The sequence below is a fragment of the Gekko japonicus genome, unplaced genomic scaffold, assembly GCF_001447785.1.
Source record: "Gekko japonicus isolate JY-2015 unplaced genomic scaffold, Gekko_japonicus_V1.1 scaffold424, whole genome shotgun sequence".
Taxonomy (NCBI): domain Eukaryota; kingdom Metazoa; phylum Chordata; class Lepidosauria; order Squamata; family Gekkonidae; genus Gekko; species Gekko japonicus.
In genome coordinates, this window is record NW_015165247.1 from 556,576 (window position 1) to 570,500 (window position 13,925).

Sequence of the window (13,925 nt, forward strand, 5' to 3'; positions counted from 1 at the left end):
TCAGCCAAAAGGGAGGTCTGAAGGTATCGGGAGGGTGCTCTGGGCCTTCTCAGGGGATCCTAAAACCAGAGTGGTGGCAGCGTCAGGTGACACCCCACCTGAACCGTGACATGCGCCCACCCTGCACTGGTTGTCTTTTTCTCTGAACCCCTTAACCTTTTGTGTTATGTGTCCTTGGAGCTGTTATCCTACTAAATGATCCTTATTCGAGTGCTCGTGCAAATGGGCCCATCCGTGCAATCAACGTAACGGGGGATGCTCTTGGGGGAGTGTAGGAAGGAGGACAGAAAAAACAAGTCAGACAATTGAGATTATTCTTCCATAAAAAGGGTTTATTGGAACCCTGTGCCTCTGGCAGAGCTGTCTGCAAACACTGCACTAGGATATAAAAACACGTTGCCAGCAGCAGGGGGGAGATGACTGAGCCACCGAGATGCAGAAATGCGGCTTGACAGAGGGAAATGCCAGCCAAATAGCTCTCCTGCCTTTCGGACTCACGTCTGCTCCAGGTCGTTCCCAGTCACGACCACACCGTTCTTCTGGTCTGCCGGCGATGCTACGCTTCTGAAGCGCCGCAGAAAAGCGGCTCGCGGCTAAATCCCCTCTTCCAGTCGTGCAGGCCTCGTTCCTGCACGGCTGCCTCCACACGAAATTGGCACCAGGTGAACTCGCTGGAGGCCAACCGGCTCCCTTTCAATGGAACAGAGGTCCAAAAGCAAACCCTGCCCTCTTTTGCGGTGCTGGCTTTAAACAAAACAGAGTGCAGGACTCAAAGGGGGGGGGAAGGGGAAACCGAGTTCTCACCAAGACATGGAGATGCTCAGTTTGGTGGGAATGACATAACTTTACAAAGAGACCAAGAGGCAGGGTACCCAACGGCAACTGCCTCTCCTGCTTCCTCCCTGGGTGAAACAGAAGCCTTCCAGCACTTCCGGCATGGAAGGCAAAGTCAGACGGAATGGGAGGAAGGCTCACGGGCCTAAAAGTGGGGACTCGTCTGTCACAACTGCCCAAGAGATAAAGTGCATGAAGCTGGTGTGTGTGTGTGAGACACCCCCTTGAACGGAAGGCCAGCGCATGCTGGGTGGGGGGGATGACTTACAGATCTGACAGTCTACAGGCCGAGAAAACAGCTGACTCGCTCCCCGAGTGGGGCAGGCCAGCAAGGAGGGCAAGGTGTCTTTCAGAAGTACGCGAGCTGTCCTTTTGCGATTTATTCTGTGGGCTCGGTGGGCTGGAGGGGCTGCTCTGTGCTGGCCAGGGTGACGTTGCTCAGGTAGCCGGCATCGAAGCAGGTGACGCGGGCGGCATCCTTGGCTTGAGAGCAGCATTTCTTTGTGTCCTTCCAAAAGGCTTTGGGGGAGTTGCAGAGGGTGGTGATGAACTGAGATTTCTGGGGAGAGAAAAGGCACGTCAGCGGGCGAAGGGGAAGAGGAGGTTCTTACTCTTTGCTCTTCTCTACCTCCACGAGTCTCAAAGCGACTTGCGATCACATTCCATTCCTCTCCCCACGACAGACCCCCCTGTGAGGTGGGCGGGGCTGAGAGAGTTCTGAGAGGACTGGGACTGGCGGTCCCTCCCGCCCCCGCCCGCCCCTGCTGCCCCACAAAATCCCCTCATGCCCCACCAACCCAAAATTTCTAGCTACGGGAGCCTGATTCCTGAAACCTCACCCCTCCAGTCAGAGGTCATTTCGGGGGGGATCGGGGGGGATCGCAGTTCCCCCGGGTGAGGTACGGGGGGCGGGGCACATGACGAAGCCACGCCCCCTGCTTCCGGCCGCCCCGCTTCCGGCCCTCATTCAGCCAGGAGGAGGCAGGAGAAGAGGGAGGGTAAGTTGCTTCCTCCCTGCCTCTCCCCACCCCTGCCTGCCTGGGGCCAGGGAGGGCCTTCGCGGGGCTTCCTTGCACTCCCGCCGGCCTTGCAGGTCCACCACCGGGCCCCTCATGGGGCTCGGCAGTGGAGCTGCAAGGCTGGCGGCGGCCGGGATCGTTGTGAGCGGTGTGTGTGGCCTTATGACACACTTCCGGTGATGTCAGGGGGTGTGGCCTTATGACACACTTCCAATTATGTCAGGGGGTGTGGCATATGCTAATGAGTTATGCTAATGAGTTCCCCTAGCTCTTTTTCTGCGAAACGACCCCTGCCCCCAGTACCTCTGTGCCAAAAATCTCATCAACACACTTGAACTGAGACAGTAGTAACCTCTGGGGCTCAGCTCTGACAGGCCAGTGACTGTTCCCTCACCCAGCGACTCTCACCTCTTGCTGGGCACACTGTGTCCTCTCATCCCCCTGCAGCTCACAACAGGGCTGTGTGATGTTCTGCACCAAAGCAGGCATGTGTTTCCTGGAGAAAGACATGAGGCCACATGCATGTGAGTTGTAAAACAGATGGACCGAAAATACCAGCACATACAGGGAGAACGGCGAGTGAATGCTTTGAAGTCGCTCGGGCCTATCTTGAGCACCAAATATTCTTATTTATTTATTTATTTATTTGACTTTCACCCCGCCCTGCCAGCAAGGCTGGCTCAGGGCAGCTTACACAAACGCTATAAAACAATGCAGTGCAATAATACAATATACAATCCAGGGGTCATTTCATAGAAAAAGAGCTAGGGGAACTCATTAGCATAACTCATTAGCATATGCCACACCCCCTGACATCACCGGAAGTGTGTCATAAGGCCACACCCCCTAATATTAACAAAGAGCAAATTTGCATATTTTCCAATAAAAATCGTGTGTGCAATATTTGCTCATGTCTAGCGGCTCTCAGACATCTGACAGTTATTCTATGTGGCTCTTACGTTAATCCAGATGGGCCACCTCTGGGTTAATAGGTAGGGTAGGGTGCCTGATTGACTCCATTTCATTCATTTTTTTTGCTCATAGACCCACAAGTCATAAGCAAATAGGGTATAATACAAAATACAACATATATATACATACAGTACATTACAATTACAGTTACAATTTCACAAAATTAAGCAATTTGGTTACTAAATATATATTAACTGCATAAAAGAGTCAATTCATTTAATACCACCCAAGGTTACAGATAAAAACCTTGCCACTGCCAACGTCACATTTGGATCAGTATCAACTAAGAAACAAGTACAAGTTTATTATTACGGTCATAGACCAGTATAATAGAAGACAATTAAATACAGTTACAGGAGCAGTAAAATTATAAAATATATCGGCATCTAAAATTATAAATAGGATCTAAAAACGTTAAAATACAGAAATAATAGAATCAGAATTTTGATTAAAAATTAGGTTTAGGCCTATCTGTCCTTTATCTCTTTCCTAGTTTGGTATGCCAACCAACCAAATTTGGCAACCATCCTAGTCAACTTTTGATTATCTCCTGCCAGCATAATTGACAAAAGTATCCTTCTATCACGACCTGGAAAGGAATTAACTATAGGCTTGATCAAAACTTCCCTGGTATTATGATATATAAGACAATCGAAAATTACATGTTCCAATGTTTCATCAGATCCCATCCCACAAATACAACTTTTCCTCAATGATCTAGTAAATCTGGCCTCCATTATGGCTGAGGGTAAGGCGTTGTATCTTAATAGGGTAAAAATTCTTCTATGATTGCTGATATCTAAATATTTGATGTAAGGTCTCACAGCTATCTTGTTAAGTGAACTTACATCAAATACAGGGCTCCTAATCCTGCTCACGTCCATCTGTCGTTCGACATCTAATATTCTTTGTTTTAGAACTGATCTAGCCCGATCGTGTCCCAAAGACAGAATAAACTGTTTTGAAAAACCATAACAGACCAGTTTATCTTCTATCTTTTTCCGCCATGAAGGAACAAAGTTATCTTGCATCATAGTATGGGAAAGGCCAATGGGTAAAAAAATCAATTTTAACCAATAGTAAAATGCAGCAATCCACAATCTTGCCTCGACCATAACCAGGCCAGCCTCTAAACGGATTGCAGCATTTGAAACGCTTGTTGGAACTTGAAATATAGCTCTTAAAAATTTCGATTGTGTTCTTTCAAGTAAGGTCAAGTTTGTCAGGAGAGACAAAGGAGCTCCATATAATAATTGGGGTAATACCTTTACAGTGAATAACTTAATGGCAGCTTCTAAGTTACGACCTCCTTTGGACCAGAAGAACCTTTGAATAGCTCCAGCGCTTTTCTTTGCATTAGCTGACAGGTAATCAACATGGCCTTTCATATGACCGGACGACTGAAATACAACTCCAAGGTATCTATAGCAACGAACTTGCTCAATGGTACGAGAGTCAATAACCCATTTAAACATCCTAGGCCTATTGGCAAAAGCCATTATTTTAGTCTTCATATAATTTATCTCTAAGCAATTCTGATTACAGTATTGCATAAGAGCACACATAGCTCTCTTAAGTCCCTTAGGGGTCCTAGAAAGCAAGACGGCATCGTCTGCATAAAGCAAGATTGAGATGTGTCTGTCTGCAAGCTTTGGAGGATGAAATTCAGGTTTGTACAAAAACTGTACCATGTCATTGATGTAAATATTAAATAAAAGAGGTGCCAAGATACATCCTTGTTTTACTCCTCTATCTGACCTGATCATCCTAGTAAGATGACCTTGAGGATTACATCGTACCCTAATAAAAGTATTTTTGTGAAGAGCTCTCAATAAAAACAGTAAGCGCCTATCTATCGTAGAAGATTTCAACTTTTCCCATAGGATTGTTCTTGAGACAGAATCAAATGCGGATTTAAAATCTACGAAAGCTGCATACAATGAGGTTAAAGAATTCGAAGAGTATTTGGAAATCAAGTGATTCAATATCACACACTGATCTAAACATGACCGTCCCTCTCTAAAGCCTGCTTGTTCCTGTCTCAAAAGACCTTCCTGCTCCATCCAGTCTTTTAGCTTCCACTGTAAGTGTTTTGAATAAAGCTTACTTATTATACTTAGCAGACTGATCGGCCTATAATTAACAGGATCCTCTCTGTTCCCTTTCTTGTAAATAGGCACTATTATTGCCACCCCCCAGTCTTTAGGTATTCTACCAGTTCTATCTATAGTTGTAAATAAGGTAGCAAGAACTGGAACCCACCACTCGAGGTTCCTCTTGATCAGGTCTGCACATATAAGATCAGAACCTGGGGCTTTGTTGGAACTCAGGGTCTGTATGAGGTTCTTAATTTCTTGAGGATGCACAGGGGACCAAGAGGGTAAGGTAGCTATATCCAGGACCTCTGAAGCAGCCTCATCCTGACCTTGGTAGAGCTGCTCAAAATAATTTTCCCAAGTTTCAGGGAGAATTGTATTACTGCACACTGAGGGAGGTCTAGTATTACAATTAGAGACCATATTCCAGAATAAACAGGGATTTTTATCTCTGCATGCTGAGCTTAATTGCTCCCATGCAAGGGCTATGGCGGCCTTCTTTTTTCGCTGTATCAAGGCCTTATATTGTTTCTTTAAGATTTTCATGTCCTCTAGGGTGTCCTTATCTTCATCACACCTATATTTGATATACATAGCATTAAGAGCACTTTTCAAAGATCTACACTCTTTATCAAACCAAAACAGTCCAGTGGAGTCTGAGCGGTGGGTGTTGCCTCCTGACACACTTTCGGTGATGTCAGGGGGTGTGGCATATGCAAATGAGTTATGATAATGAGTAATGCTAATGAGCTCCTGCACCTCTTTTTCTACGAAAGGACCTCTGCACATATTTAAAACCATAAATAGAACAACATATTAAAGTGCTAGTATTTAATTCCTCGGTGTACAGTCAGCTCCTTAATCGTCTTCAGATGTCCAGGGAGATCGGGTCGGGCTGTGATTGGGGGACCCAGGGTGGTTGGGCTTGCTCTGTCAGATGTCCGTGGTGGTGGCAGCTCCAAAGGCCTGGCGGAAGAGCTCCGTCTTGCAGGCCCTGCGGAACTGCAGCAGGTCCCGCAGGGCCCTGATCTCCTCCGCGAGCTCAATCCACCAGAGTGGAGCCACCCCCGAGAAAGCCCTGGCCCTGGTTGCCACTAGCCTGGCCTCCTTGAGACTCGGGAGGGCCAGCCGATTCTGGATCCCCGATCGCAGCACTCTCCGGGGGACATATGGGGAAAGGCGGCCCCTCAGGTATGCAGGTCCCTGGCCATAAAGGGCTTTAAAGGTAAGAACCAGCACCTTGAACCAAATCCGGAATGTTATAGGCAGCCAGTGTGGTGCTTTCGGGGCCTCCTCATTCGTCCCCCAATCAGGGTGCGAGGTGCTGTACAGGAGGCCTTCTGCCGAGAAGGGAAGAGGGGAATGGGCCTCCCAAGGGCCAGATGGAAAAGGTCCAAAAAGCGCACTTGGAGTTGCGGCCACGAGGGGGGAGAGCAGGCTCGCAGACCAGCAGCCCCCCCCCCTCTGTTTTAAACCTCTCTTGTCGTGAAAATTCCAGAGGGGTGTCCCGTTACAGAACAACAAGGAAGGGGGCTTGGTTAGACCTCAGCTAGAGGATTCTGTTCGGTTTCAGGCACCACCATTTAAGAAGGCTATAGACAAGCTGGAAGGTGTCCAGAGGAGGGCAACGAAGATGGTGAGGGGCCTGGAGACCCAAATCCAAGGAGGGGTTGAAGGAGCTGGGTATGTTTAGCCTGGAGAGGAGACGACTGAGAGGTGATAGGATCACCATCTTCAAGTACTTGAAGGGCTGTCCTACAGAGGATGGGGCGGAGTTGTTTTCTGTTGCCCCAGTAGGTCGGACCGGAACCAGTGGGTTGAAATTAAATCAAAGGAGTTTTCGGCTAAACATTATGTAAAAACTTCCCGGCGGTTAGAGTGGTTCCTCAATGGAACAGGCTTCCTCGGGAGGTGGTGGGCTCTCCTTCTTTGGGGGTTTCCAAACAGAAGAAGAAGAGATTGGGTTTATACCCCGCCCTTCACTACCCAAAGGTGTCTCAGAGCGGCTCACAAACTCCTTTCCCTTCCTCTCCCCACAACAGACACCCTTTGAGGCAGGTGGGGCTGAGAGAGCTTTTGACAGAAACTGCTCTTTTCCAAGAACAGCTCTTATCAGAACTACGGCTTGCCCAAGGTCATCCAGCAGGTGCGAATGGAGGAGGAAGAAGAAGCAGAAGAAGAAGAAGAAGAGATTGGATTTATACGCCACCCTTCTCTACCCAAAGGTGTCTCAGAGCGGCTTACAAACTCCTTTCCCTTCCCCTCCCCACAACAGACACCCTGTGAGGCAGGCGGGGCTGAGAGAGCTCTGACAGAAACGGCTCTTTTTCAAGAACAGCTCTTGTCAGAACTACGGCTTGCCCAAGGTCATCCAGCCAGGTGCACGTGGAGGAGGAAGAAGAAAAAGAAGAGATTGGATTTATACCCCTCCCTTCACTACCCAAAGGTGTCTCAGAGCGGCTTACAAACTCCTTCCCCTCCCCACAACAGACACCCTGTGAGGCAGGTGGGGCTGAGAGAGCTCTTTTTCAAAGACAGCTCTGATGGAACTACGGCTTGCCCAAGGTCATCCAGCCAGGTGCAAGTGGAGGAGTGGGGAATCAAGCCCGGTTCTCCCAGATTAGAGTCCGTGTTCTTAACCACTGCACCAAACTGGCTAGATGGCCGTCTGACAGCCATGTTGATTCTGTGAACTGAGGCAGATCAGGAGAGAGAGGGCAGGAAGGGTTGCCTCAGTGCTTGGTTCTTGTGGCCCTTTTTTACACACCCAGGGAAATGCCGATCACCACTTTGGGGTCAGGAAGCAATTTTTCTCCAGGCTAGTTTGGCCAGGGATCCCTGGAGGTTTTGGGTCATCTTCTGGGCATGGAGGAGGGGTCACTGGGTGTGTGTGTGGGGGGGAGGTATTTGTGAATTTCCTGCCTTGTGCAGGGGGTTGGACTAGATGACCCTGGAGGTCCCTTCCGACTCGAGGATTCTATGCCTTTGGCTCAGACCATGCGAGAAAATTCAAAGCAGCAGAACGTTTCATGGGTCAGAGACGCCACTCTGCCCTGCCACGCAGCACTCTCAGATGATTTCGTCTGTGATGGCTCTGGGCTTTCCTATGGCCACCTTGATTTCCGCGTGGTTAGAAAGGTGGCCAATAAAGGTTTTAAATAAAGAAACCTTGGTGGGTTGGAAGAAGCAATGCCCAGCTGCGGTCTCCTTTGTGAGTACGTCGGTCTCAATCTGCAGCCCCCCACCCCACCCCCAGCTGGAATAACATTTTCCGTTAGCATGGGCTGGGGGCTGTGGCTCAGACTGGAATAATGCTCCTGCAGAGGGCAGGGGGTTGGACTAGATGACCTGCAAGGTCCCAGTTCCAACTCTAACATTCTGTGATTCTGTGACTCTGAAGGTCCCTTCCAGCTGTATGATTCGATGACTCCAGGAGAGGAAAGGAAAGAAAAGACCGACTTACTGCTTGGATAGAAGAGTGTGCTGGCCACAGAGCAGGTCCAGGAGTGCAGGGGTGACCTCGGCCAGGTTGACCACCCGGATCTCCCTGTCGTAGGCCGGGAAGGGGGCCTGGTTGGTGAAGCAAGCGAAGCGGTCCTCCCCCTCCGGCTCCTTGCAGCAGAAGTGGGGCTTGGTCTTCACGGCGCCCTCCTTCTTGCAGAACTGAGTCAGGACCGTTTCCCACTGGAGAGGAAAGCAAAAGGCATGCTAAGGAGAGGTGGTGGCGGGTGGCAGGAGGCACCCCCCGCTCCTCCCCAGAAAGCAGGGGAGCCAGAGGACAGGGTCTGGGTCACAAAGAGTGGTCGACTGAGTTGCCAACCTCCAGACGGGGCCAGGATTGCAACTCATCTCCGAGCTATAGGGATCGGTTCCCCGGAGAAAAGGGCTAGACGGGAGGGTGGACTCGACGGCACTGTACCCTGCTGCTGAGGCCCCTCCCCCTTCCAAGCCCCACCCTCTCCAGGATCCGCCCCCGAAATCTCCAGGAAATTCCCACGTCGGAGTTGGCAAACCCAGAAGCTTTCCTTTCCCCTGGCCTGGAAGCAGGTTTGTTGCCTCAAAAGGCAACAGGATTAAATCCGGATTAGGGCTCGGACTCAGAGCCAGAGCAAGATTTCAGTCCCAGAATGAAAACAAGAGTGCCTCTGGGCAGGGCTGTTTTTGTACAAAAAGCCCAGCAGGAACTCGTTAGCATAATAGGCCACACCCAACACCAGAAACTCATTAGCATATTAGGCCACACCCCTGACAGCACAGCTCATTAGCACATTAGGCCGCACCCTCATGTTACCAGAAGTGTAGTTATCCAGCCACACCCACCTTTTGCTTCTTATTTTGTTTACCTTGTTTGTTGTCAAAACCCAGGGCTTTTTTGTAGCAGGAACTCCTTTGCATGTTAAGCCACACACCCCTAATGCAGCCAATCCTAATGAGTTCCTGCTGTTGGGCGTGGCCTATTATGCTAATGAGTTCCTGATGGGCGTGGCCAACTCGGGAGCCAGCCGGAACTCTGTTCCTGTGCGTTCCTGCCCAAAAATAGCCCTGCTGGAGCATGGTTTCTCCCCTGACCATACTGAAGCCAGCATTGAACCTCACATCCTACACATAAATAAATACACACACACACACACCTCCATGTATCTTGGACTGGAGGCCAGAACCCCTCAACTTCCTGGACCTCGTGAGACCCTGTAACCTCTGGCTTTGTAAAATTTAACTTTACCTTGGTGGCTGGAGGCTAAAAAACTGTGCGCTAGCTCACACTAACTCAGCTTAGAGGGAACACTGCTTGGTGGAGCAGGATAGGAGATGAGAAGTCCATAGCCCCAGGTGTGTCACAGGGCACCAATGCATATCAAATAAGGGATAAGGACTATTAAAAGCATTGTAAATATTATGGGGTCATTTCCTGCAGGAGCGCACGGGAGCGGAGCTCCGGCAGTAAAGAGCACAGGGGGTGGGCACATGCAACAAGCCCCGCCCCCTGCTCCCAGCAGCCCTCAGTCAGAACAAGAAGCAGCCAGGTAAGTTGCAGCGCCCCCCACCCCCCCCCCCCCGCCCCCCCGGTCCAAAACAGTCCAGTGGCACCTTTAAGACCAAGTTTTATTCAGGTACAAGCTCTCCCTCCTCTGCGAGGACAGATCTGCACGTCCCCCCCCCCAATAGCTAGCAATCCAAAAGAGTCCAGTGGAGCCTGAGTGGTGGGGGTGGCCTTCTGACACACTTCCGGTGATGTCAGGGGGGGTGGCATATGCAAATGAGCTATGCGAATGAGCTATGCTAATAAGCTCCTGCACCTCTTTTTCTACGAAATGACCCCTGATTATCACTGAAGAGGGAGCTTTTTATGCACCCCTTTGCCAATCAGTAGTGACTTCAGGATACCCAAACAACTGCTTGGGAGGTGAGGGGGATCAAGGGACTTGGGTTATTTGGTCAACCTGGTGACTCGACGAAGTCGGTGGCCAGGGCTTTGACAAAAATCGTGACTGCAGGCAGGGGGACCCAGGAACGCAGGGCAGGCATCTGCGAGGAAGGCTGTGTGTGGTGGTGGGGAATGGCCCAGAGTCTTTTCGAGCAGACAGAGGGAGAAGAGGGCTTCTAGCGAGAGACGGAGCCGCCTAGCAGGGCTTGTGGAAGGACCTCACCTGGGAGGAGACCTGCCAGAGGACCTGCTCGCTTGCCTCTCTCATCCAGCTAAACCTGGGGGCGCATCGCCTCTGGAACTCCCCGCCACTTGAGGTAACAGCACCCAGGAATCAGTGTTCTTTCTCCACCTCAGAACCATACAGACAAGGATTCTGGGCCATGCTGCCACCTTTTCACGGGCAGAAACTCCAGCTCATCATCATTGGATCTCCAAGTTGAAGAAAGCTACACCTGTTGGACTTCAGGTTTCGAAAAAAGGGGGGGGGGGACACATTTAACCCTGAAACCTGGGATCCAGAACCTAAAAAGGGACGTCAAACAGAATAGAGGGACAACAATAAAAACTTAATGCATATAGTATAAAAAGATACATGTATTTATTAACAAAGAGTTAAAAAAGCATATAAGGGCCCAATCACACCTCATGTAAAAATACCAACATCTAGCACACCAGGGCCAATGGACTTGACCTGACACGTTTCGGCCTGTGTAGGCCTTCTTCAGAGGTCAAACACAATGAGGAGCAGCTTAAAGGACAACTTTTACCGAGGACGCTTTGGCTAAACAATCATTGGAAGGCACTTTCTGGACAAGAAATTAGTATCAGTGAAACATCATTGGCCATGTGATTGCATCTTTGGAGGCCCCATTTATACTTTTATTCTGTGCCTGGTGGTTTCACTTTGGAACAGTTCTTTTTCTGGTCCATCTTGTATCTATGTTGCATAACTGTATGATTGTATTGTACTATGATATAAGCCAATGTGCCCCTCATTGCGTTTGACCTCTGAAGAAGACCTCTACAGGCCGAAACGCGTCAGGTCAAGTCCATTGGCCCTGGTGTGCTAGATTTTGGCATTTTTACAGGAGGTGTAATTGGGCCCCCGTATGTTTTTAAATTTTTTGTTAATAAATACATGTAATAAATGCATGTATCGTCCAGCAGAGGCTGGATGACCATCTTTCGGGTATGTTGTAGGGCTATCTTTCGGCTATGCTCCTGCAGAGTGCAGGGGGTTGGACTAGATGACCTGCAAGATCCCTTCCATCATTGGCCATGTGACTGCATCTTTGGAGGCCTCATTTGTACTTTTATTCTGTGCCTAGTGGTTTCACTTTGGAACAGTTCTGTTCTGGTCCATCTTGTATCTGTGTTGCATAATTGTATGATTGTATTGTACTATGATATAAGCCAATATGCCCCTCATTGCGTTTGACCTCGGAAGAAGGCCTCCACAGGCCGAAACGCGTCAGGTCAAGTCCATTGGCCCTCGTGTGCTAGATTTTGGCATTTTTACAAGAGGTGTGATTGGGCCCTTCTATGCTTCTTAATTCTTTGCTAATAAATACATGTATCTTTTTATACTATATACATTACGTTTTTATTGTTGGATTTCAGGTTTCCACAGCCAGGTCGTCGTCGTCCCCCGGTCGTTGATGGGGGACCGTGGGGGGGGGGTAGAGTTGCCAGATCCAGGTTGGGAAACTCCTGGAGATTGGGTGTGTGTGTGTGGAGTCCGGGGAGGACGGGGACCTCCGTAGGACACAATGCCAAAAAGTCCTCCCTCCAAAGCAGCCATTTTCTCTACAGTCTGGAGCAATGTTCCCTCTAAGCTGTGGAGTCTTGTGAGCGAAAATTCTACTTTGTGAGCTCCTGCCATTAAAGTTGCGAGCGAGCGATTGGGCTACTCCATGAATTAGTCTGCTCCGGAGCCCTCCATCCTGAGCTGAGACAAAAATCTGTGAGCCGGAGGCTAAAAATCTGTGAGCTAGCTCACCCTGACTCAGCTCAGAGGGAACATTGGTCTGGAGATGATCTGTAATTCCAGGTCCCCAGGTCCCCCCTGGAGGCTTGGCATCCCTAACTGCTAAAGGTACAGTAAAGCCGCTGTCAGGGAAAAGGTGACGCCAGGAGTCTTGGCTGCTTGTCTAAATCGCACACTCGATATTTCCCCCCAACGAGGTCACTCGCCCACTCGTGTGGCGCTAAGGTACTTCGCTTGAGAGCAAGGCCCACGTTTGTGACGGGGCCCACGAGGTGCGGAATGCTTGGTGATTCTGGGAGCAAGGGATCCTGGGAAACAGCGCCAACCCGTGGGTGACTCGCGAGGGCCAGCCGCGGCTTCTCCCCGCTCACTCACCCTTCCGTAGGCGCAGCCGACGACGTCCTCCTTCCGACAACAGTTCTTGAATTCCTTTTCCAGGCGGTTTATTGCCCGGGCCTGGCGCACAAACCAGCCGAAGCCTGACTTCGGGAGGGTGCTCTCGGGGTAGACAGGCCGGAATTTGCGCAGCTTGCAGATGTTCTTGATGTTGGCATCGGTGGGCCTGCCCGGAGGGAAGGCGATCTTGGGCAGCTTGTGAGCGGCGATCAGGTCTTTGGGCTTGCACTGGGAGGGGTCACTCGGGGTGCAGTCGCTCGGCTCCTCTCCTTGCTGCTCGTAATTCGGGGAAGGGGCCATGCGAGCAAAGCAGTCCTCCTGGCTGGCGCCTTCCAGCTTGCAGCAGGGGTAAGGCTTGGTCTTCACGGAGAATTCGGCCTCGCAGAACTTCTCCAGGACATCCGACCACTGGGGCAGGGGTGGGAGAGAGGAAGGGTCAGCGGCCAGTGTTCCCTCTAAGCTGAGTCAGTGTGAGCCAGCTCACAGTTCTTTAGCCTCCGGCGCACACGTTTTTTGTCTCGGCTCAGGAAGGGACGGCTCCAGAGCAAACTGATTCATGCTTGCTCGCAACTTTAATGCCAGGAGCTCACGAAGTAGAACGTTTGCTCACGAGACTCCACAGCTTAGAGGGAGCACTGGCCAGCGCAGAGTTTACGTCTCAGCCCGGAAGCTGGTTCTGACGCCGGGGAAGTAGCGGCGGACCAAAGCGCCTGTGTCTCGGGGCTTGGTGCAAATATGCTTTCCCCTTCTCACACGGCATGACGCCCACAGATCTAGGGCGAGAAGGAAGAAGCCTTCCTGTTCAGACCTCCGGTTCGGACACTTCTTGGAAGGGGAGGTCTCAAAGGCCCCTCACAGCCGGCTCTGTCAGGAAGTCACGGCTTCTGGACCGTGGATCCATCTACCCAGAATCCTCTTTGGCTGGCTCGGGAGAGGGGAGGTTGCGTCAGATATAAAGGCGTCTCCAGTCATTTGCGTGGGCCGCGCAACCGTCGCAGTACCCGAGCACGCCACAACCACAGCTAGTGGCTACACACCTTGGCGTACGTGTATACGCAGGGCCGAGAATTTCTCCACTCTCTGATTCTACCTCCCAGAATTACGACGGATCGCCAAACGGCAGGGATCGGTCCCTGGGGAGAAAGCGGCTGCTTTGTGCGGGTGGGTTCCACGGCATACCACAGAGTCTTGAG

At 50.6% G+C, this 13,925-nt stretch overlaps 1 protein-coding gene across 1 annotated transcript in view; it reads right to left on the reverse strand.

Annotated features, from left to right (window-relative positions):
• Positions 1–311: 311 nt before the first annotated feature.
• The window catches only part of ECM1 (extracellular matrix protein 1), a 30,965-nt gene continuing 17,351 nt past the window's right edge, over positions 312–13,925 (reverse strand). Inside the window, exons 4-7 of the mRNA XM_015410108.1 lie at positions 12,712–13,140; positions 8,385–8,605; positions 2,262–2,349; positions 312–1,393 (exon numbers count right to left, since the gene is read on the reverse strand). Coding sequence (XP_015265594.1) covers positions 1,214–1,393; positions 2,262–2,349; positions 8,385–8,605; positions 12,712–13,140 — 918 coding nt within the window. The 3' untranslated portion in view covers positions 312–1,213. The remainder of the gene's footprint in view (positions 1,394–2,261; positions 2,350–8,384; positions 8,606–12,711; positions 13,141–13,925) is intronic.